Source organism: Eptatretus burgeri, chromosome 13 (genome assembly GCF_056783735.1).
Source record: "Eptatretus burgeri isolate ZD-2024b chromosome 13, Ebu_testis_v1, whole genome shotgun sequence".
Classification (NCBI taxonomy): Eukaryota; Metazoa; Chordata; class Myxini; order Myxiniformes; family Myxinidae; genus Eptatretus; species Eptatretus burgeri.
In genome coordinates this window covers 66,244,135-66,269,663 of record NC_140973.1, presented here as the reverse complement: position 1 = coordinate 66,269,663, position 25,529 = coordinate 66,244,135, and the positions used below count along the sequence as shown (strand labels likewise).

Genomic DNA, 25,529 nt, shown 5'->3' with positions numbered 1-25,529 from the left:
AGACAGAGAGACAGAGAGAGAGAGAGAGAGAGAGAGAGAGAGAGAGAGAGAGAGAGAGAGAGAGAGAGAGAGAGAGAGAGAGAGAGAGAGAGACAAAGTGCATCAGTAGCATGCCATGGCATCATCAAAGAGAGTACCTGCAGAGATGGGTGTATAGAACGAGGTTAGATAAATACCTTTGCATGAAGGAAAGAACAAGGACACTGAACGAAACTAGTGCCATCGGCAATGGCACCTTTATTTCAGTGGCTGGACCACCCAGCAAAATGTAGACCACTCAAAAGCAATGATGTTCTCCTGAAAATGACCTTTAAAAAAAAATAAAAAACACGAAGAGGTTTGCTTTCTCCTCTTGCTCTTTCTTTCCACATTCATAAACATAAATAACCATAAGCTTATGGTGAGCTTCGGGAGGTTGGCAAAGACTCCAAGGCATAAGCGGAGGTATAAAAACACACAAAATGCACTTTAGGAAAATGTCTCTGCATTCTTCGAATGTGTCCAAATTTGCCAAAAATCGGTCAGATTTGTAAGATCAGATTTGTAGTCACAATGCACAGGAGAAACTGAATGGAAACCTTCACCGAGTGCAACATTGTGTGTTAACACAAGTGGGAAAAGTGACTGCAAAACAAAAACAGCTGTTCAGGTCCACTTCAGTTTTCAGTTTGAAGGACAACTTTCAAACAATCACAGCTTGTGAGGAGAGCAGACATGGATGTGGGTGGGTGGGTGGGGGGGGGGGGGTCGGTTCTTCGTGATAGTTCAGTCTTCCAGAAAGAAGTAATTCCCACTTTTCTTTTGTTCCGTATCCTGTAACAAAAAAAAAATCAACAAAAAAGGAGTGTGTGGCATGATTAGCTAAACACACAGAAGTCAGACGCAAATTCCTTTTTTGCATATGTAATAAGTTGATGACACGTAAAAGTACTTTTGATGGATGCCACAACTGAATGATTTGCTGACAGTCCATTTTCAACTCATTAACCTCAAAAGCATCTTTCCATTTTTTTTGTAGCCAGAATCATTCAGGGCAGCATTGCAAGATTTTTTTTTCCTCGTGTGAGACAATGACCTTTCTATTTTGAAACCCTCTGGAGCACTTGGCTGGTGTCAGTGCTTCTCTGCCACCGTTATGCTACACAGTTACAAGGTACAGTAGTTCTAAAGCCAATTGCCATCCTGATATCTAGCGAATGCTCAGACATTATATTCACAAACACATCTACATATATGCAATCACCAAGGAACGATGACACAAAACGCATTTTTTTTTTTTCCAGACAGCTATTTGACCTTGACTTTTAACCCAGCAGGGTATGATGTAAATTAAGTGAAAATGCACGTTACTCTCGGTTATGGAGGGAAGGCAATTTCATTCTGAGAAAAACAGACCTGTTGAGTTTTGGTGAAGAATGTTAAAATGTCTATAATTGGGTTATGACCTTAATTAGGTCAAGGATAAATGTCAGCCCCACCATACTTTTTGTTCCCATTACTGATGCAAAATTTCATTACAAAAGCCCCAGCCAGCTCTGAGATACAGCTCAGACATTGGCAGAAAAAAGGGACAAAAACCTAAAATGGTGGTTTAGTACTCCTTGCGGTGTAAGACATTGACCTTTAACCTGGAGGGGTATGATATAAATTAACCTTAAATTCACCTTGCTCCCGGCGATCATAAGGCAATTTCATTCTAATTGGACAAGCCTTGGTTAAATTTTGATGAAAAAAACGTGGTCTACCATTTGGTCATGACCTTAAAATTAGGTCAAGGTCAAAATTGTGCCAATCCCACATACGTTGTATTACCATTACCAAGGTAAAATGCCATTCAAAAAGTTCTCAGAGCATTGGCAGAAAAACCCCAAATGGTGGTTTAATACTCGGTTGTTAAACCTCGATCTTTAACCTTGAGAGGTACGATGTAAATTAGTGTAAATGCGCCTTGCTCTAGGCCAGTGTTATTCAAAGTGGTGGTACGCGGACCGGTGCCGGTACGCGAGTCAACTACTACAGGTCCGTGGCGAATTTCCAGTTTCACATTATCATAATATATAACACTAGCGATACCCGTGCACATGCACGGGATAGCAGTACAACATAGCTGGTAGCAGCCGACAGACCGTACACGGGGAACGACAAAAATCCGCATTGTGCAAAATGCAAGTGGTACTATGGAACGCCAAGACTTCCCAAACATTGTCGGCATGTCCGCCAAGTGCCACAGCAATTTCATAGGGATCGTGTGACGGCGAGCCAAGTTTTTGGTGTGCAAGCTTGGTATTATAATAGAGATGTAATGTATAACATGAAAATGTATAAAAACTTGAAAAATAATATATTTAAGCCGACATATTAAAAATACGAGAGAGAGAGACAGAGACAGAGAGACAGAGAGACAGAGAGACAGAGAGACAGAGAGACAGAGAGAGACAGAGAGAGACAGAGAGAGACAGAGAGACAGAGAGAGACAGAGAGAGACAGAGAGACAGAGAGACAGAGAGACAGAGAGACAGAGAGACAGAGAGACAGAGAGACAGAGAGACAGAGAGACAGAGAGACAGAGAGACAGAGAGACAGAGAGACAGAGAGACAGAGAGACAGAGAGACAGAGAGACAGAGAGACAGAGAGAGAGAGAGAGAGAGAGAAGTCTGTCAACATTGGAAGTTATACCAGAACCGAACGTGAAGGTAATATTATGTGAATTTCAGCGGAGTTGCCAGGTGGTGCTCTTTTGTTTTGCCAAAATGGGTGTAATTGTACAGTTGTCATGAAAGTTTTAAAATATTCGTATTGTTTCTTTATATTATAGAAAATTACCCCCGTGTGGGGGTGACAGTCATCTCCATAATGTTTTTTACTATCATAATCGATGAACCATTGCCAGATATCTCCTAAAATGACAGACGAGATAGGTTTTGAAAATGGCGACTTTCACAACTTTCGTGACCTCGACCCTGACCTCGAATCCGGGAAAAATATGTCGTTGGGTATCACTCATCGACCTCTACCCTCATACCAAATTTCATCAAGATCGGAAGTAAAAAGTTTTCTTTGTACCGGGAGGTGTTTTTGACCATCTTCCAGGTTACGTGGCGGCCAAACGGGACGGAAATTCAAAAATCTGTCCGGTTAGATACAAGATAATATTTTTTACTATCATAATCAATAAACAGTTGCCGAATATCTTGTAGAATGGCAGACTAGGTTTTGAAAATGGAGATTTTTATAACTTACGTGACCTCGTGACCTTGACCCTGACCTTGAACCCGGACAAAAGTTATATCGTTGTGCAACACTCATCGATCTCTACCCACATACTAAGTTTCATCAAGACCGGAAAGAAAAATTGACGGATGGACGTACGTACGGACATTTGGTCCGGCTTTATTAGGTCATCTCGGTAGAGATGACCATAAAACTGCTTAAAACAAACTCCTAATACCAACAGTTGTTAAGTTATTCATGCATTATGGTTCTCGGAACCGTAAGCATCCAAACATACAGTTGTCCCAAAGTCAGTTATGCCGTTAAGTATATGTGTAGACAGATCCCTTCCTTGTGTTTAGTGGGAAAACAATGGGGTGTGTTGCGATGTTTTTTTAGTTAGGGTAATAAATCTTTATATCCCATCCCCCATCACGATCCACTGTCCACCTGAGTCTCTGGAGCCTCGTGTTTCTGAGGAAAAATCTTGCAGCAGTTCCGGTTCCTCGGCTTCCCCAATCGTTCCAATTTCTTTTGGCTGTACCACGGTTCACCTTACTCAAACACGCGTGGAGTGGGCAGGCTTTCCCGGCCTGGCTGAGATCCCGCCGAGAAAGGGGCGGACCCATGAAGGACCTGTCCAATCGGGACTCTTGGTATTTCATTATAATTTTGTGCGCATTGACTGTGGTACTCAGGTAAAGGTTGGAAAATAACATAGGTTTAATGGAAATATTGATTTTTGAAGCTATTATCACTAGAGGTTGTTTAATTATCTTTTGTTTAGAATTTGATTGTATTGTTCATTTTTTATATTGTATTTGCACTGATTCTACTATATACAGTTCAAATATTACAAATAAGCATTATTTCAGTCCATCATTCCAGGGTTATGGAATTTATATTAATTATTTTTATCTCTAATTTACAGATGACAAAGCGAGGCCCAACGAACATGTTTATCAAGCCGAGAAATCCGGTTGCTGAACACACAAAGTAATTCTGAATCAGATGATGGCGATGTAAATGAAGCTGAAGTATTGCTGGGAAAAATAATTTGTAATAGCTTTACTCAGAAATATGACTCTCATACATTCAATTCAGTTTGGTAGCCACGAATGATGGGGGAGTGCCAAAACCGCAGTGTGTTATTTGTGGAGATGTGTTGGCTAACGACTCAATGAAGCCGTCAAACCTCAAGAGGCATTTAAATACAAAACATAAAGAAATAAGTTCAAAGTCGAAAGAGTTCTTTGAAAGAAAGCATGCTGATTTAAAAGGCCGTCAGAAACAGATCTTAGAAGTGTCACACATAAATACTTGTGCTTTGCGGGTTTCTTATAAAGTAGCACTTCGAGTTGCTAAGGCTAAAAAGCCATACACAAATTGGTGAGACGCTATTGATAGGCTGTATTAAAGATGTCTGCATGGAAATGCTGGGTGAGGCGGCTGCAAGGAAAGTGGCTCAGGTGCCACTTTCAAATGACACTATAGCTCGACGACTTCACGATCTGGCTCAGGATATGGAAGATCAACTCATTTGACATATCAAGTTAGCAAAGTACTTTTCTTTACAGCTTGATGAATGTACAGATGTTACTAATATGGCAATTCTGATGGTGTATGTGTGCTTTGAACATGAGGGTGATTTGAAGGAAGAGTTTTTTTTCTCTGCTTCACTACCAACAAAAACAACTAGTTCTGAAGTGTTCAAGACTCTGAGCGACTACATCATGAACAAATGTGGGTTGGATATGAAGTTTTGCGTAGGCGTATGTTCTGATGGCGCTGCCGCAATGATAGGACGTCATTCAGGAGTGGTTACCCCGATAAAGGCGCTTGCCCCAGAATGCAAGTCAACGCACTGCTTCCTTCATCGAAAAAGTCTTGCAACAACAAAAAAAATGTCAACAGAACTAAACAGTGTGCTCAGCGAGGTTGTAAAAATTGTGAATCATGTAAAGGCAAATGCTCTAAATTTGAGACTATTCACTGCATTATGTGATGATATGGGAGCTAATCATAAACAGCTCCGATTGCATGCCGATGTACGTTGGTTATCAAGGGGAAAAGTCCTGTCAAGAGTAGTTGAACTACGAAATGAACTGGCCGAGTTTCTTCAGGCCAAAAAACCAAACTGGTCACAATTGTTCCGAGATGTGAATTGGCTAGCCAAGCTGGCTTTTTTGGCTGATATCTTTGTCATCTTTAATGATCTCAACACCTCCACGCAGGGAAGGATGGCTTCGTGTTTTACAATGGCAGACAAGATCGACGGACAAAAACGAAAGCTCGAAGCATGGAAGAGTCGAGTGTCAAGAGATTGTTATGACATGTTTCACCAATTAGCGGCAGTCATCGCTGATGCAGGAGAAGACCTTAATGTTACATCTCTACGAAATGTCATCAGAGAACACTTGACGAATTTGGCAGAACGTTTTCAGCATTACTTTCCAGAAGAAGATCCACGGAAAGGGAATGAATGGATCCGAAATCCATTTATGCCATTGAGAGATGACTTAGGGGTCACTATGGAGGATAAATTGTTGGAGCTGTCTGCTGACGAAGGATTGAAGAGGAGTTTCGAAGCGACAACAGCACTTGCTTCTTTTTGGATAAAAATGAAAGCAGAATATCCTGATCTTACTGAAATTGCTCTGAAAACTCTTCTCCCATTTCCTTCAAACTACCTCTGTGAGACTGGCTTCTCAACCATGAGCATCATTAAGACAAAGTACAGGAATAGTGTGGATATTCATTCTCAATTGCACGTGGCACTGTCCTCAATTGAACCACGATTGGATACGCTGACAAAGAAAAAGCAGGCTCACCTTTCACATTAGTAAGAGTTAAGGATTTAACATGCCTATATCATCAATTTCATATTTTAACATTATGACATTTTCAAAGTTGTCTTCAGTGTAATGTTACCTATTTCCTTTCAATCTTTCTTTTAATGTCTTTATTCACTGGAGTTTAAGATAACTAAAATATATAATTTTTTCAACCTACCTTATTCATTATAATTTTTCATTTTATTACTTGTACACCGGTATACATATGTTTATAATACCTATGTTTGAAGGCTTTGCTGGTTTGATTTTTTAACATTGTAATAATGTATTACTCGTTTACAAAATATATTGTTACGGTTGTGGAAATTCACAGATCACCATTCAGGTTCCCTGAAGATCAGTTATGTCGATAAGTGTGTGTCCAGATTAGATTTCCCCACTGATGTCTAATGGGAATTATTCGTGCGCCAGGCTGTGAACCTTTGAGGTAGTGTTATTCTTTCCTATCTTTATTTTAAACAACATCTCACCACCTTCGCCACAACGACCAACATCTCCTCGCCATCATCTCCACAAACAACGCCATCTTTCCGCCAGCAACGGCATCCAAAAAGGAACAACATCTCCTCACTTTCATCTCCACAAGCGCCGCCATCTTTCTGCCAGCAACGGCATCCACAAACGAACATCTCCGCCGACAGGCACGAGGACTCCCTCGTTGGAGTGAAAGCCGGTGATTCCTACCATGTCCGCCTTTGACTGCAAGATCGGATCAGAATGACAAAAGGGGCGGAGCCAGCAGGGGGTGAAGGGTTGGAGGTGAAAGACCAAACACCACCCCCCCCCCCCGAACCCGATAAAAGGCCGGGCTGAAACGCCGAGAAGTCAGTTGAGGATGGAGCTCTGCAGTGAAGAGTCGAGTCGGAGTTGAGTGGAGTTTGAAGCCTGGAGTCCAGCCAAGCCTGCAGTGCCGTGCAGAATTGTGGGTCAGTGGAGGCAGCCGGAGAGAAGTCGCCAGCCAGCAACATAACGGTCCGAGGTGATCGGGCCCCGGGACGGTCCGAGCGACGCGTTGGAGTGAGCGAGCTCTTAAGAGGGCATCAACTCTAAAAGAGCAAGGCCCGTTCGCTCCTCTGAGGTGTCGTCGGCTAGACCCGATCGACCAGGCCGCACGGCTAGACCTGAACAAACCGAGCCGCCGTTACACCAGCTGCCGTGTTGACGACGAGACTTTGAGGGTCGCCCAGCGAGTCACCACGAGGGTGGCAGCTAACCTGCACGGTCTCGCGGAGCTCCTGCAGTTTTCACAGCTCCGCGGAACATTATAGGCCTACGGGGCCTTGTTCTCTCTTTTCTTTCCTGGGGTTTTTGCATGGAAGTCTGTGGCGATTTGTCCAATAAGTAGAATTGTTAAGTGCATGTACGTAGTAAATAGACAACGGCTGTAGGTCTTTTTGCTCGTGTCCTGTCCCTTACCCCCATTGCTTCATTGACTGCATACGTGTGTGCATTACAAATAAATGTCATTGTTTGAATATTCACCTGTTCGTTGCATCCCTTCCTCCATTGAGCTGCCGTAATTGCGTTCGGAACAATAGCTGGTTTTTAATAGCCGATAAGATAATCAGATCCAACGGGGCTTGGCAATAATACACCGCTCGGCAATTGCAAACGGAGCGAGCTGCTTAAGCGGCTCGTTTCCGGGCAAGTTCCGTTGAGGTACAACCTCTCGATAGTCTGTCCGCGCGAATAATTTGGTAAATTGACAATTCGGCGATCGACCCTGTAGCGCGGGCAGAGCATTGACAAGGTTGTGGTGTGGGTAAAAACACACCCGTAGCTGGATTTCGGCGTTGATCTGAAAGCTGCGACTGGATTGCCACGGTCGGTGGGCGCGTGGCCGCAATTAGCTAAAAGCGGTCGTCCGCACACCGGAGTGGTGAGAATCCACAACAATATATAAAAATATACCATCAGAGATGGGGAATCCCCCGCCATTGAATGAAAAAGGTCATATTCCAGAATGAATACATATTCCAGATAATGAGGGAGTTGAATTGGAAACAAGACACCATTTGGTCATCATCTCGAAAAAGTTCCCCAGGGGTGAGGAACGTAGTAACCAAAAATAATTGAAATCAGATAAGCGTTTTTCCATTCATTACAAAAAAACATTTTTTTTTCACAATGGCCGCCCCAGCCGGCCATCTTGGATCCGGCCACGCCCAAAATCAATAGGGTTCTTCCCTTTCAGGTAGTACATGTGTGACCCAAATTTCAAATCGATATGGCGAACAGTTTATGAGTTATTGCACTCACAGCAAAAATGTTGACGCCCGGACGGACGGACGGACAGCCGGACGACCCGGGTGACAATAACATCCTCCTTCCGCCACGCGGTGGGGGATAAAAATACCCCCGAGCGGGAGTGCCGGTCATCTCTGCCAGAGTTCGACAGAAGCAAAATCAAATTAGGGGCATCTATAATCGATTCCATGGCTCGTGGATCTGGTCGTAGAATGCAGATCGCCAGAACAGTCGGTCACTTCAAATAAATGATGGAGACACTTTTCTGAATAAGTGATCCTGACAACAGCAGGCGTGCTTTAATGCTAATTTATGTGATAGACTGGAATAGGGGCAGTTCATAAAGTACGCACGCTCTACTTCCGGGTTTCAAAACCACCCACCCCCCTCTGTATGCAGGCTATTGACCACCCACCCACCCCTATATGCGTCTCATATCACATCACAATACTTGAAGATTACAACGAACTGTAGATTTATCTCAAATGCATCAGTAATTATATATTAACTACGGTAATACAGTAATATGGAACAATTATTGACATCCACGGATTCAACATCACGTCGAAAATGTTCCTGTGAACGGGGATATTTTTCCCCATCGCGATGACGACAGGCTCACCTTCATCTTCTGAAACGCTTTCATGTAGTCTGACACCACTTTCATAAAGTATGTATGCAGCCATTGTACCACCCACCCGCCCCTGTACGCAGCCCGTACGCGGGCTTTAAACCACCCACCCCCCTCATTTTGTATGTAGTTTATGAACGGCCCATACGGGGCAAAAATATGCAAAAATGTGCGCAGGACCCGGAGCATCTTCAGAGATTGGCACCAGCCTCCGGATGACCACTTCAAATTAGCATCGTACATGTAAGAATCAGAGCGAAGTTTGAAGGGCTATAAAATCAGAACGAGAGCAAATTTCAAAAAAATGGCTCGTGTTGTTCTCGATAATAGTCCATGGTATCTGAATCACAAATAACATTTGATCTCTCTTGATAAATGAGGGAGGAGATGTGATTTGAAATCGACAATTTTCGCAACGTTAACAGCCTCGTGACCTTGACCTCGACCTTGGAAGTTATATCGTTGTGCATGTCTTATCGACCTCTATCCATTCCACTATTGGTTATTTGTCTCCACTCGGTTTGATTGTGGACGGACAGACTTCGAGACTGGCTTTATTAGGTCATCTCTACTGAGATGATAGAGATGACCTAAAAATGTGTCAACTTTTATTATATTCATTATATTTTTATATTTTTCCGGTATAAATTAATATTACTAGGGATGTTCAAACAATATTTTCTCGGATCATAAACAAATAATATCAAAAATGGCCCATAGGGCCAGGACTTGATGAAATTCATGTGATCATGACTACCATGAAAAACCGTAGATAGCACTTACCATGTTAAATTAAAATACCTGTCACATCCGTAAAGGATGCGACCAATTTTTAATCCAGTCAAAGATACTCCCCTCCTAGGTCCATGTTTCAAATTTGAAAGGAATCCGTTAATATTTGGTGGAGACATGAATTTTTGAAAATCGGCCCATGCTGAAAGATACGGATTTTCGCGATTTTCAGGAATTTTTCCTGACCTTGACATGCCAAAAGTTATAGGGTTCTATTCTGGTGGCCAATAAGTCCATTGGTGAAGTTCCATGACATTCCGACTCGAAATGCGACCTGTAGAGCGAGACGTACACACAAACAAACAAACAAAACAAACCAACATACTTGACAAAATCGTAGATTTCGTCAAGTAATAATATGGCACAAGTATGGTGCTGGTCCCTGGCACATTGGAAAAAAAAACCTGCTGGTCCGCCACATCAGATAGCCTAGAGCAGTGTTTCTCAAACTATCTAGGGAAGGCAATTTCATTCTGATCGGACAAGCCAGTCACTTTATGGTGAAAATGTTTAATTCGATCAAGACCTTAAAAATTAGGGCAAGGTCAAAACATCAACCCAGCAAACTTTCTATTCACTTTATTGATCTAAAATTTCATTCTGAAAGTCCCTGCCCGCTCCAAGATACAGCTCGGGAATTTGGAGTGTTGAGAGTGCAGGAAGAAAAAATAAAAAAAGTTTTTTTTCTTCCAAATGGTGGTTAGTACTTCTAGGGGTTGAAGAAACTCTGTGGTATCATTAAAAATTGGGGGCGCCAATTGTAGAGACAAACCCAACAACAGCAATAAGCCTTCCACGATGGTATAGGTGGAGGCTTAAATAAGCATAACATAAACCGTGTGGGTGCTCATGTCAAGAAGACACTCAAAGCCAACACCAGGGCCTGATGTGTCCTGCTTCCCAGGCCTGGATACAGTTGAGTGTGGGGTTTTGAAGGGATGAGGGACAGATAGAGCCTCAAGCTATGCTAAACTCTTAAAAAAAAAAAAAATTTAAACTCTCATCCAGAATATGGAAACCGAGGCTGGGATCGATCCAACCACCTTGCGTCGATCCAGATATCTTCACAACTATCCAAGATCCCCTTTTGTCCGCCGTTCTTCTCATCGGTTCATTGTACCATCCGTCGGTTGTTTAGCTCCTCCAAAATCCCTAAAAATTTAACTCTTGTTATTCCCATCTCACTTCCTGGCTCATGATGCAGAGAAATGAGGTTCAAGTCCCATATGCGTTTGTCTATTGTCTAATAATGCTCATGCAACTCGTGTCAAAGCATGTCAATACCTACTTAATGTGTTTGTTATGTTCAAGCAAGTTCCTCAAATAGCTTTATATCTCAAGTAATAACAAATAAATAACATTGTTGTGAGAATGATTTCTTGGGGGTAATAAATGCTATATATAGCCAATTTATAGTGCCTATTGAAACTCCACACCCCCTTGTCAGAGAGATCAAGCTGTGGTGCATCATTTGGGATTGTCAAGATCTCTGACCTTGATTTCACAGATTATGCAGTCATCTTTGCGGAGACTTTAGATATCCTTTTGGGGGTCCCTCAAGGTGCTGAATGAGGAGTTGTAGCCGCTAGGATTATGGGTTTCTTGGGTCAAAACTAAGATCCAGGCTTTCAATGACATCTTGGATGCTGCTGTCCTGTCTGTGCCTGTTTGTGGTGAGGATGTTGAGGTCGTGGAGAGATTCACTTACCATGGCAGTGATATTCATGTCTCTGCTGGCTGTGAGTCAGAGGTGAATAGGCTTCTGGGTCGGGCCTGGGGAGTCATGGATTCATTGGATCATGGGGTGTGGCACTGCTGGTACCTGTGCAGGAGGACGAAAGTCCGAGTCTTCGTGTCCTTGGTGCTTCCAGTCTTACTCTATGGATGTGAGACTTGGACTCTGACCAGGATCTGAGACAGAGACTTAGACTCTGACCAGGGATCTGAGACAGAGACTTAATTCCTTTGGTATCAGGTCTCTTCGGAGAATCATTGGCTATCGCTGGTCGGACTTTGTGTCCAAAGAGCGGTTGCCGAGAGAGACTCAAATGAGATTTGTTACCTGCATAGTCCGTGAGCGTCAGCTGCGGCTGTATGGACATGTGGCACGTTTTCCTGACGCTGATCCTGCTCACCAGATTCTCTCAGCGAGGGAGTCTCGTGAGTGTAGGAGACCAATGGGCTGACCACGTGCCTCTTGGTTGCAAGAGGTTGATTGGCATCTCAAGGAGATGGGGATGGGCCAGGCATCTGCCTGGGGGATGGCCAGACGGAGGCCCTTGAAGTACTGGCAGAAAGTGGACGCAGCGACATGCTGCTCTGGCACATGCTCCCATACCTGACCTGAAGGCGAGGGTATTGCATTTGGGTCCGTTTGTTTGTTTGTCTGTCCGCACAGAACTTTAGTGTTTTTACAGAGAAACCACTCCTTATTCAGCAATCCCAAAAACAAAAACTTTGTAACCCAACGAGAACCCCAACACTCGCACAACCAACACCTCATCATGCCCAACCCAGACACAAAACCAGCCGTGTTTGTGCCCCTGAAACATAAAAACATCAACAAGCACACACACGTGCTCACCCACACACATACAATACCAAATCACATGAAAGTAAACACAAAACAGAGCAGAGGACCTCTTCAATGATGTGATTTGACATTTGTTTTTGCTTTTGCAAAATAAAAAAACCGCACTCCTCCATTTGACCTCGATCACCAGCACGTGACCGGAAATGAGGAGTCGTATCGAAATAAAAACCAGACACATGCCGAGGCTCGGGGTCTATTGTGCCTGATGAAGCCGGCTGCAAAGCCGGTTAAACGTTGCCTGAGACTGGGTCTGCTCTCGCTTTTTTGCTCAAATTAGCAGTTGATCAAGTTTCTTTACTTTTGGTTGGAAGCATATTCTTCTTTTAAATAAAAAATAAAAATAAATATATATATAATATATTATGGAAAATACCAACTATGATTCCTGCAACACTTCAGCTTTGCTTGAGGTTGAGACAAGTTGTCGATACAATTTCAACGAGCTTGCTAAAATCATGTGAGGAGCATAACAAACGAAAAATTCCTCTATATGAAGGCTGACATTAGAAAGCTGGACCCTGGCATTTTCTACAATGCTGCAGCCAAGTTCACAAATCCATAAAATATATTGCTCTGCAAAAGTCTACTCATCAAACAAGCGTTCATTGGAAAGAATCCGGCACAGACCAGATGGTCTTCACATCTCTATTATAATAACCCGAAACAAAATTTGTGTTGTGAATAAGACTTTCATGGCACTCCCTCTTCAGGAATCCCAAAAACTTTGAAACAAAATGCACAGCATTCAATGATTGGTTGAAGGATGAGTTTGTAAGTTACAGGTTTGGAGACGAAGGAAGTTACCTTTATAGAATGCAGCTTGTTGATTCTGGGTCGGAAATTATTTGGGTCTCTTCTGAACGTGATCTCGAGGGATGCAAGAAACTTGTTCATTCCTGCCAATAGTGTCTGGGGACTGGAAAAATAACAAGTAAAAATAACTATGGAAGTACACTCATCGATTTAAATAAATAAATAAATACATTGCACAGAATATGAGCTCATACAGGTGGGGGCCCAAAGGTGGACTAGCCCCTTACGTGTTTGCGCGGGTCTTGACCGAAGGAATGCCTTCAAAGACTATGACCCGGTCAGCTAGGTACGTAGCCATGATGAAGTCGTGTTCCACCACGAAGGCGGTCTTCTTTGCATGCAGAATGAACCTGGTGGAAAGATTGGTTGGGGGGGAATGGAGGCATTGGGGTGGTGGCCATTGAAGGTTCCAATCACACAAGTTCATTTCTCAGTGTTTGAGCTTGTTGAGGATATCAGATGAAATATACACTTGAGCAACTACCTGACCCCCAAACAGCTTTTTTTTGCATTTTGACAAGACCCATCAAGGAAGGACTCCAACCTCTTGATAACTTTGGCCGCCATCAATCGTTGCTCAGAATCGAGGTAGGCCGAAGGTTCATCTATCAAATAGACATCGGCAGGTTTTCCGAGGCAGAGAGCCAGTGCCACTCGCTGCAATTCACCTCCAGACAAGTTTTGTACCTGCAGAGAGAATGACAGAAGTAGCACATCAGTACAGAGGGAACATAAACATATTTTTCATCCCTTATCTGTAGTGTTTAGAATCCATAAATAAAAACAAACAAGCCAGTTTGCAATGAAGTTGTTTCGAGAAATGTACGTTCGCATTTACCTCAAAACGATGTAAATCTCACTCCGGACTTCAATGATAAACACTTCAAATATAATGTGTGACGACATTACATTATTGAAAACCAACAGCTTCCTTCAAAAGGAGCTGAGGAGCATTATTTTACGTTTGTGGAGATGGCACAAGTAATGGAGGGGGGGGGGGGGGGAGGGGATAAAGCTTGGCTTGTTTGGAGATTAGGGAAGATGGTTCGTGTACGCGTAACTCATACATAGTTAACAAAGCATAGGAAAAGGTCATTCAGTCCATCTCTCCTGTGCTAAGTCCCCTCCCAGCACTCTTCATCTCATGCAGGGCATTCTAAACTGTAATACATGTGTCGGTGGTTGTGAGGAAGGGGGGAAGAACAGGTCGAAAGAAGATAGTGAGGTATTTTGAGAAGGTGGAAATGAGAAAAGGAAGGGAAATAGCAATGAGTTATGTAACACACAAGACTTCATCCTTCACAGAATTAACACAGACGGCACATTCACACTCAATGCACACAACCCCCACAAAAACCACCACCCTATCACAGTCGACCTACCATTTCTACCTCCATCCCTGTAACCTTTTATCCTACCATCTACACCCATATGGTGGTTTCACTGAAGTGGCTTGCACAGATAAATCAGATTTTCCAGTTTGCAAGCCACAAAGTTTTATTAAAGTCCACAGATTTATTTTGCCTCATTTCACAGACTCGTAATAACCGCTCCCTCGGGGAGCGAAATATGTTGTGTCAACACTCTCCCTTAGGCATGGATCAGTGGTTAAACCACTCACATTGTGCCATGTGTACTTGTGAAAATAGCAAGTTGTCTCTCCACCCTCAAGGAGAGGGGGCTGGAGGTGGTATTTTGTACCCATGATCTGACCCTGGGTACTCCGAGCACGTATGCAAATTTGGTGGAGATCGGCCCAGCCATTTACGATTCTACAATTATCAGACGTACGGAGAATTGCCGCATTTCATATACTGCAGGATTCTTGGTCCGTAACACACTTTTGTGGATTAAAAATCACTTTGCGGAGCAAGCTTGGCATCATAGGGTTCGGGATAAAATTAATTTCATTGCTACATGTCGCCATTTTGCCAAGTATTCTGCTGGAAAATTTGCTCTGCCAAAGGTTTTACGTTTCATCAGTTTCTTAGCCAATACGCTGTGTCATCAATCTTTAAATCCCCATCCCTAAACACAGGGAAACATTTAATAACCACAAATCAGAAATACCATAACTGTTCCAAGTAAGCTACAAGAGGAACTTCAAGGAAACCAGATTCAACACAGTAGGTTTACAAGAACCACTGATAAAATAAATAAATAAAAACAAAAATAAACAAAAGCATCAGATCAATCAGTCCGATTACAGCACGATGGCCTCACAATGCATTCTCATAGTCTTCAAAGCGTACAAAAACCAACCATGTACTGTAATCCGATTGGAGCGGGCCTACATCCGCTGACCGACCTCTTGATCAATGACGCTCTCGATCTGCAGAGGCTTCATCACATCCGTCACAAACTGTGGGTGTGTGTACGCATTCCGAATCTTTTCATGCAGTAGCTGTCGCACTGTGCCCTGCCATCAAGAGTAAAGAAAAAACAAAATTAAGAGGAAGGCATGAAGGCAAGTGCAGCATTCTTGTAATAATCGACAACCCTTCAAACTTAAAAATCGCTCATTTTAAAAGGAAAATTCATTTTCAATCAGAGATAATATCTTGTTGGCGTTCATGTAATAATTTTTAATTTACCTGTGATCTGGGGCTGATTTTTTGAGGCTTGTAGCTCACATTCAGGAGGGGAACTTCACCTTTGGAAACACAACAAACTGCACATTGTCGTTTATCGTTGATTAAACCTGGTCAGTTCTGGTCAAACAGGTCCAGCACGAACATAACTGATCGATCTCCTGGAAGCGACCCAGAGAGACCTCACATCTAAGATGTTGTGCCCTTGCTTTTGTGTAGTCAGGGCCAATCTTCCATAATGTGTTACCTGCACATTGCAATATGAGGTGGTGGTTTATGTACAAGCCAGTGGTGTTAAGGATTTATATTCAAAGGTTCTCGGACATACTCGTCTCGGAGAATATTGTATCGGTATCTGACCGTCAATTAAAAATACAGCTAGCTCACAGGCACTGATGACTTTCCTGGAGGAGGTGATCTATCTGTGCCATCAGGTTTGGCTGGCCTAGAGTGCCAATGCAGATTTTGTCATTGACTTTTGAATGTCCAAAAGGAACTAAGGACGAGTCCGAAAAGGCAGTGCTACCAAAAACAAATCATAAAGCACAAAACACCCAAAAACCTGAATAAGTAACAAATGCAGACGTAAGGTAGTTTCTTAATCAATTCTGCGACTTGCCTCCATCATCAGGTTTGAGTCTTCCTGCAAGCATTCTTATGAAGGATGTTTTTCCCGTTCCTAAATGACAAAAGCATGGATAACAGCAAGAAAGAATAGAACCACAATTTCACCATAATTGTGTGACGTCTCTCAAATTATCAAACATTTAGTATTGACTTCAAAGAATCGCAAACCAAACCACCACCACCGAGCTGTCCCATACCACTCGTACCATTCTCTCCGAGCATCACCATGATCTCACTGTCGGTGAACTCCCCAGCAACGATATTCATGAAGAAATCCCCCAGAGCCTTGCTCATGCTCGGGTACTGATAACGACACATCTTCTTCACATCATCCTCTGCAGCAGTCTCCGCGACCTTGAAGACCAGCGCAACTTCACGGAAGCGGAGATTTTCCGTGGGCACATATCCATCCAGGAAAATGTTGATACCTTGTGTAAATAGAAACACCAAACTGATAATAATCCCTCAAAGCATTCCTTGGGTTCTGCAAGATATTGTTACAGCTGTGGAAATTCGCAATACACCATAAAGGGTCCTTAGATCAGTTATGACGATAAGTAATTGTGTAGTTAGATTTCCCAACCGTTGTTTAGAGGGTATTTCCGTGTTCGCAGGGCTGCGATCCTTTGAGATAGCCGTTTTTCTTTTCTCTATCGTTATTTTGGACCAATAATCCCCCAACAACTCAAACATCACCACCTTCGCCTCTTTACCTCCACAACTCCATCCCGCAAACATCACTTCACCGCCATTCTCAAACGACGCCCGCCAACAACCAAACTCCCACCATATCTGCCTTTCTACCACACGTCGTGCCATGGGCTGTGAATGCGTTCCTTTGGCCTCAAAAATCGGATCAAGAATGCTTCACGCCCCCTTTTCTTCCATCCAATGACTGAGCATCGGGTGGCATAGCCCCACCTCCGAGCCCGCTGTGATCCAGAAATTTACATCGACGCCCCTCCCCCGGCCTATTTAAGCGCGAGCTCGCGGGAGGAAAGAAAGGTGCAGTACGTCGGCAGAAAGTCAAGAACCACGTGGGAGCATTGGAGTGGGAGCAGTGGAGTGGGAGCGGCGGAGTGTCGGCAGAAGAAGTCAAGTCTGCAGTGTCGGCGGGGCAGTCGAGTCGGGAGACGGAGCTCGAAGCCAACGGGAAAGGCAGACGGGGAGCGCCGGAGAGCGCTCGCCGACCACGCCAGGGGCATGAAGGCAGGCACAGCTACGCTGATATTGCGGCTTGCCCGCCATCGCGCCACGAGGGCGCGGGTAAGACCCTTCGGTCTCGTGGACCTGGCCGCTCCTCCAGGTTCCACGTGCATTAGGCCCACGCGCCCAGTCTGACTCCCTTGCTTTTGAGGGGGTCTTTTCTTTGCTTTTGTGTGAATGCGTGTTGTGGCGCCGTGTCTTGTAAAGTAGAAACTGTTTAAGTGCATGTAAATAAACATTTCTTTATTCGGTTGTAATTCTTACTTTCATTGCCTTGCTTGTAAATTGCATTCTTACTGTACGGCTGTGAATACGTGCTTGCCTTGTCTGAGTGTGGAATAAATGTACTTGTCGAACTGTTGCCCGTTTCGTTGCGTCCTTTCCTTTGTTTGAAAGTTCCATCTTGCATCACGGAAGGAATTAGTAGAAGGGTGTAAGCACCCGATAAAGAATCACGTCCGTCGGGGCCGGCGATAACACCGCTCGGTTATCACTGAAGCACGGAACGGACCGCTAAAGCGGTTCGTGTCCTAGGCCGGCCAGCGGCGAGGTACGATCGCCCGGTTAACTACCCGCGCAGGTACTTAGGTAGGTCGACTTTGGCGAACAACCCTATCCTGCGCGGGTGGCCGATTGGCACGATTGTGGTGGGGTCGAAAGACCCACCCGTGACTAGCTCCTGGCGATAGTTCCAAGGAGGGTCACGACTGAATTGTCCGTTCCGGTGGGCGACGCGGTCGCGATTTGAGTTACGTGACCGATCGGACGCCGGGCGGACCGAAATTCGTAACAATATCAATGCTTCAGCAAACATTAAAAAAAAAAAATCAAAACAGGGCAATAAACCAAACATTACAAGATGAATTGTTGACGATGTGACACACCTTCACGAACGCTGAAAGGCATGGTGACAACACCGTAAGCCCCAGGCACCCCGTACAAGCAGCAGATATAATCGGAGAGGTAATCGCACACACTCAGGTCATGCTCAACGACGACGATGAATCTGTCAGTCGAAAAAGAACCTAAAATAAACAAAACATCTACGCTGGGCTAAAACCACCTCATTGGTGATTAGAGGGAATGTAAACCAATTTCTCAAGGTGGTTATAAACTTGCTTAGTACCAAGACAGGTCAATTCGACAAACACATCAAACTGAAAAGGTTGGATTGAAACATGTGGTTTACCATGGTAATAGGACATAATTGCTTACACCTGACAATAACTATGGGTTTCCTTAAATTACGTGCATATTAATTCTCTTCAAAAGGAAATTTAAAAAGTACCAAAATCAGATAATTAACTTTAAGAGCAGCCTGTATTTGGGCAAAGTTACAGTGAGCGCAAACGAATAAACTACAACGGTCAATATTCTAGCATCGCATGCTCATTCTGAACAAAAACACCATCGCTAACTGAACACGCTACGATTATGACCCACTACTATTATTGTCCATTGACACAAATCATTCACACACCAGTAGGGTAAGAATACTGATTCTGGCTCACTTTTCCCCATGTAAATGAATGGGGGATTTTCAGCGATTTATATTTTTTTTCCTTAAAAATAAATCCCCTTTTTATCCCAAGGTATATTTATTTGTCTCCCCTTTTAACTTGGAGGTTGAACCTCATTGAATTGAACACCTGGGGGTTGAACAGCTCACTCATTGAACCTATAAAGATTTGTTCATTCTCAAATTCCTTCAATAGTTTAATTTTCTTTGCACAATAATCCCCATCTAAAATATTGACAAACAAAACATTTGAATCTTTATATTTTTTAAGATACCCCTTTTGTGCCATTACGAAATGATAAACTTCTCTTAATGATCTCATCTGACCACCGCCCGAGTTGCAAATCATTTTTGTGTATAAACCACGCCAGAAAAAAAGTTTTGTTTCAAATCTTTTCAGTTCCGGCCGGGAAAATGAGGAAGTGTTTTATGAGACGGGCGTGCTGTGTGGTTTTAGAGTCATGCTGTGAAAAAATAGGAACTATTCTGTGAGACAAGGTCTCGTGTTTATATTTTATCTCAGAACACGAACTGAAAACATTTGAATCAAAACCATTTTAAGTATGTTTTGTAAATGATTCATACAATCGCCCAGTTATTTTCCAAGCTGTCATTTCCTGTGGCCGCACCCAATGTTTAGGGAATTTCCTCATTGTAGCCTTATAAGTGATTCACCAGACAAAGTTTCTGCCAGACGGGATTTTCATTTTTACAACTGAGACATGGATGATCTCTCTTCCGATGAAGGCAAAAGCTTACTACAGAGTTGGTAAGTTTGTTTGGTTTTCTCTTTGAACGATGAAGCAAATGATTATTAATTAAATCATGATAATTCTGATATATATATATATATATTTTTTTTCCCCTGACAGGGCATTGGAAGAAATTGAGTTTACGTATCACGACGTGGTTCATGAAATTAATACTCTTATTGAAGAGATCAATGATTTTAGAAGAGAATTGAAAGACATTTTCAATGAGTGGCACGAAGTCTTATCACGTCCTATCATCTCGAAGGAATTAAACCAATGGTGAGACACGTGTGTGTGTGTCTGTCTTCCTACCTACCTCTCTCTGCTCTTATTGAAGAGATCAATGATTTATAATGACTGGTCTCTGATCTCGAATGAATTAAACCAATGGTGAGACACGTGTGTCTATGTGTGTCTATGTGTGTGCGTGTGGGGCTTGTGTGGGGTTTGTGTGGGGTTTGTGTGGGGTTTGTGTGGGGTTTGTGTGGGTGGGGCTTGTGTGGGTGGGGCTTGTGTGGGTGGAGTCAAAAAGGGGCGGAGTCAAAAAATTTCAATTTATCTTTGTCTTTTGTAATTCCTGTGAATAAAATGAACCTAAAATCTCTTCCCCTTCCAAATCATATATCTTATAAGTCCAAGGAACCGTATCTATTACATCAACAATTTTAAAAAGTTCTTTCGTCCATCGTTCAGTAAAACCCTTTTCAAAATGAGATTTCCACCTATATATTCTTACGATATCACCAACTTTGAACTTAGGTTTTCTGACATTAATCTCTTTTTCATATTTTAATTTTGTAAATGTTTCTGATGGCTTCATATTCGTTGATGTGTGAATCGTGTCATTATACTTATCCACAATATCCTGAATAAAAGATGACCATTGTTGTGAACCGAGTTGTGTGAATTTTTTATATAGTCTCTCTTTTAAGGTACGATTAAAACGTTCAACAACAACTGCCTTCCCTTCATTAAAGGTACTGTATAATGTAATACTGTTATTTTTTAGAAAATTCATAAATGTCTTGTTATAAAACTCTCTACCCTCATCAGTCCACAATTTTTTAGGTTTTCTCTTACTTTTATTAAATATCTGTTGAAAAGCTAACATAAGAGTATTACCTGTTTTGTTTTTTAAAGGGACAACCCACACATATCTACTCCTCAAATCAATAACGGTTAAAGCATACTTGTACCCCTTATCATTATTGAGTTCAATCAAATCAGCAGACCAGATATAATCTACTTCCTTGGAATAAACTTTCCTTCTCTGAAACTTTGTGAATATTGGTTTATGTAATTCATCAGCTAATTGCTCTTCAGTCTTAATGACATCATTAGAGCTTACAAGTTTTTTGAATTTCCAAGTCCAAGTTTCAATTTAGCACTAATCATCTTCTTCACGATGAACCTATCAACTTTTTCTCTCAAGGTTGGATTTTGTATCAGAGACAAATTATATAACATTTCTCTATCGGCTTCATGCTTTTCTTCCAACGTTGTGGTATTCCCATAATCAATATCGTGTCTCATGCACACTTCATCAACTCTATTGATTGGTTTACTCCAGGATTTAGGATTGTCTGCCTCATCTAATCTTTTATCCAAGTTTGTGCCTGGACCACAGAAAGAATACCCTGGAAGATGTAATTCCCCTGGTATTCCAGTAGTTGTAAATTTACTTCCTGATAAAAACTTTTGTATATCTCCTCCGAGTTTGTGTTTGGAGATAAATTGATTTTTTTTTGAACCACACACCGAACATATACCTTTTGTATAACCCTGTTATTTTTACTTTTAATATATGAAATATTTTTAGTATTAGTTTTCTTTTTACATTTGAGACAATAACTCATTTATTTATGAGAAAAATTCCTGCAGAGTGCAAAACCTTTTTAGTTTCCAACATGCACATTTGAATCTTAATTTTTAAAACATAAAGAATCCTAAGAAATGCCTTCACTCTCTCCTCCATTTATTTAAGAAAAAACTTGAATTAAATGAATAGCTTGACGATGTCAATAGTCTTGAAGAAAATATTGCAAATAGACTTGTCAATTCTTTGTTTTCCTCCTCGGTGGGTTGAGTTATTTTCTGTAATACCTCTATTCTTTTTTGAATCTCACTGGTTTCCATATTTTGATATTTATTTATTCTCTCTCTTTCCTCCTTCTCTTTCTTCTCCCTCCTCCTTCTCTCTCTTCTCTTTTCCTCCTTCTCTTTCTTCTCCTTTTCCTCCTTCTCTTTCTTCTCCCTCTCCTCATTCTCCTTTTCCTCCTCTTCCCTCTCTTCTTCAACTCCTTCCTCATCCCTTACTATCCTTGAATCGTTTACACCCCATAGAATATTATACATATATTCATCAGGATTTCTTGTTATTCCTGCATCGAAAATAATTTTTTTTACAACAGGAAACCAATAAAATTTCTTTTGAATTTCTAAAAGAGCCTTACCTTTTCTTAACTTTATAATTTTTTCATTATTTAACATTCTAATTAAATCTAAAGTTGTCGGTTTATCAACATCAGCATAATGCCAATCTTTTATTGAAAATACCTCATTCTTATGTTGTAGAACATATTTATTAAAATACCGAATACCCTTTTCTTGAAGGTATGCTTGAACACAGAAATGATAATTTTCTTGAAGCCTTCTTGCTGTCATTTATGTATTAGAAATATATGTTAGAATAATATTATGGCACGAAACACCTCCCCATCTTCCCATAGTTAAATCATTTTGTATTTCCTTACTTATTATATATAATCCTGTTTTTTCTGTTTTCATGAGATAAACAAGGGCAAAACCATTATTATATTTACCCTTATTAAATTCTTTTATTTGTTGTTTACTAATCGTGGCTCCACAAAACTCATTCTCGATACCAAGTGGATAATATTCTTCCTTACGAGACTGATTTAATTGTTCCAGGTCTTCGAGGTTAATTTTAAATGACCAATTATACCCTAAATCATTCATATCATACCCCCATTGTTCTATTCTCATACAAACGATACGCCCTTCTTTATAAAAATTTATTTTAATTCGAACTGTGAATTCTGTATGACCTGGAGATAATATCAACACTTCTGTATCTTTAGAATACACAGCCGTTTTATTTAAGTATATATATTGTGATAAATCGCTTAATCTCACCAAGTCATTCGCGTCAGTCGGGCTTGGATAATTTTTTAATTTATAAGCATTTTTCATGTTAATATTTTTGTTTATATTATATTTATATCGTTCAGCCTGTGCCTTTGTGTAATAATTTGATAAATCAATATCCAGTTCTTGAGATACACCAAAGATAGAACCATCTTTACCAACATAAGTCATTTATATTAGATAAAAAATAATATCATAAAATTTTTTATTTTTGTTGAGTTGAAATAACACATATAGACATAATTGACCACAACACTTGGAATTTAATTCTTGGACTTGAAATGTTTGATAAACACCATTCTGTAAGAATTTTATGACTTCAACAGGTGGTGGAAGACCAAAACTATCAAAATAATATTTGTCTTGACTATTAAAAATACAAACCCAATGAGAACCGTTCCCATCATTATCTTCTAAGTTCATAATAATATTCTTTGTATGTTTCGACACATTTGTTAATTCATCTCTCATACAAATAACCACATTATGAATTTTTAATTTCTTACAATATTTGGCAAGTTGTAAATTTGATGTTGTATTCTTTCCAAATTCTTTCAACCACTCATCAATGCTCATTTATTTATTAGAAAGATATAATCCATTACCTCTTTTCGTTAATTTTACACCTGCTTGTGCTATAGAAGAAAGCATATCTCCAACTAACAATCTCGCTTTATCAGGCAGACCTTCAAGTTTTTCAGCAAAATCTACAATTACACCACTTCCACTAATTTGTTTCTCCAACTCTTTGTTATGTCTTTCCAATTCTTTTTGAGCCTGGAGTTGAGCCTTCCTTTCGTTGGCAGTTTTGACCGCTGTTGAAATACCACCCGTCAATGCTCCAACCGCACTTAAACCAGCAAATAAAGGAATTAGAAATGGGAGAAATCCTCCACTGCTCTCTTATTGAATATTTTTTCAACATTGGTTTTGTCATTTTAATTTTAAGTGAGCCAGTGTCATTCAAGATTTTAACCTGTTCTCTTGAGAGCAAAACATCAATTCTTACTGCTCCTTTTCTCTGAATTGTATTAACGTTAATCGTACAAGGCTTTTGATTTTGAACACAAGATGATAGTTTATGAAGATTGATTTGATTAACATATACCCCAGTTGGTACTTTGCCACTCATTTATTTAACAAAAAATTATGTGAGACTAATCATCACACCATTATCTGTATTAATCTGTAATTCTGTTTCTTCCAAAAGCAAACAATATGTATCAACTTCTTCACTCTCTCCTCTTTCAATGTATAGGGAAGTATCCACTCGATTAGACTTTATAGTTTCCTTTTGCGCGCTCAGGTCAAACGCATAGATTGTATACAAACTTTTAAATGCTGTCATATCCAAAATAGGTTCTTTATTTCCATTACTTTCACACACCTTTTGGTAAGACTTGTATGCTTCAGCAAAATCATTTTTTTCCCAATTAATTTCCAATCTATCTCGTGGATAAAATGTTCCATCTAGAGAAACGCGAAGTTGTTTCACCTTAGCATTATCACTCAATGCATTATTCTTATCAGTCGCAGTATCACCATCTGGCTTTTTAAAAATGATCCACAGATATCGTGGCTTTCCTTCCAGAACACCCAAATTCCACGTGTAAGTAGTTTGATTGAGTTTAACGTGTTGACATCTTCTTTTGAGGTATGATACACTGAGTGGTTTCTTTGAGTTAAGTCTTCGATTCAACATCTCTTCTGTTTTAAGATTAGGAGTATATTCACTGATATACCAACTCATCTCCTCAATTACAAATTTATTCTGATCACCAAAAGCATTACCAACACCAAAAAGCAATCTATTTTCATTATCATTCCTTTGTAGTTGAAATCTAATTTTAAGACCATACAGAACTTTATCATGATCACAAAATCCAAATATACCTTTAAGAGGAACCGCCACAGTAAAACTATTTTCTGCTTTTGTATCATCATTATACGCTCCTTTCCTTTGAATATATCCAGGGTCTGTGTTTGTTCCCGTTGACATATCAGGAATAAAACCTTCGACAGACCCCTTTCCCATTCTATCACTGAATGTATAGAGTGTAAATTTTATCATTTCAGATACAGCAGAGACATAATCAACCGCTTCAACTTCTTGTGTTCCAATATACAAACGCACACTATCAAACATTTTCCAGAAGAAATCATTTACAAGTGTAGCGTTTGTGTTATTCCCAGCTTTAGTGAATTTAAATTTACACAACAAGAAACTTTCGGAGAGATTCAAATAGGTTTGTTGATTATTTATTTCAAAACTTTTTGTACCATTCGTATTCCAGTCTGTTCCAGTTATTGCATTTACCTTGAAGTAATCTTCTTTTTTAGTGGAGTTTGAGATAATAATAGTATCATCCAAATCATAGATACTATCAATTGCTTCCATACTTGTATTTATTTCGGAAAAAAAAGATGTTAAAACTTTTGAAACCCCGATCCAAGTATTTGAATTATTTTCTGTCGTTCTTGGGGGGACAACTGAGTTTTGCCTTTCTTAATTTCTTTTATTGCT

At 40.9% G+C, this 25,529-nt stretch overlaps 1 protein-coding gene across 1 annotated transcript in view; it reads right to left on the bottom strand.

The window, feature by feature from the left end:
* Positions 1-209: 209 nt before the first annotated feature.
* Positions 210-25,529, bottom strand: part of ABCE1 (ATP binding cassette subfamily E member 1) — a 46,412-nt gene continuing 21,092 nt past the window's right edge. Inside the window, exons 10-18 of the mRNA XM_085850671.1 lie at positions 18,451-18,572; positions 16,567-16,788; positions 16,353-16,412; positions 15,737-15,795; positions 15,451-15,561; positions 13,687-13,829; positions 13,370-13,492; positions 13,134-13,245; positions 210-813 (exon numbers count right to left, since the gene is read on the bottom strand). Of these exons, the coding sequence (XP_085706797.1) occupies positions 766-813; positions 13,134-13,245; positions 13,370-13,492; positions 13,687-13,829; positions 15,451-15,561; positions 15,737-15,795; positions 16,353-16,412; positions 16,567-16,788; positions 18,451-18,572 (1,000 nt within the window). The 3' untranslated portion in view covers positions 210-765. The remainder of the gene's footprint in view (positions 814-13,133; positions 13,246-13,369; positions 13,493-13,686; positions 13,830-15,450; positions 15,562-15,736; positions 15,796-16,352; positions 16,413-16,566; positions 16,789-18,450; positions 18,573-25,529) is intronic.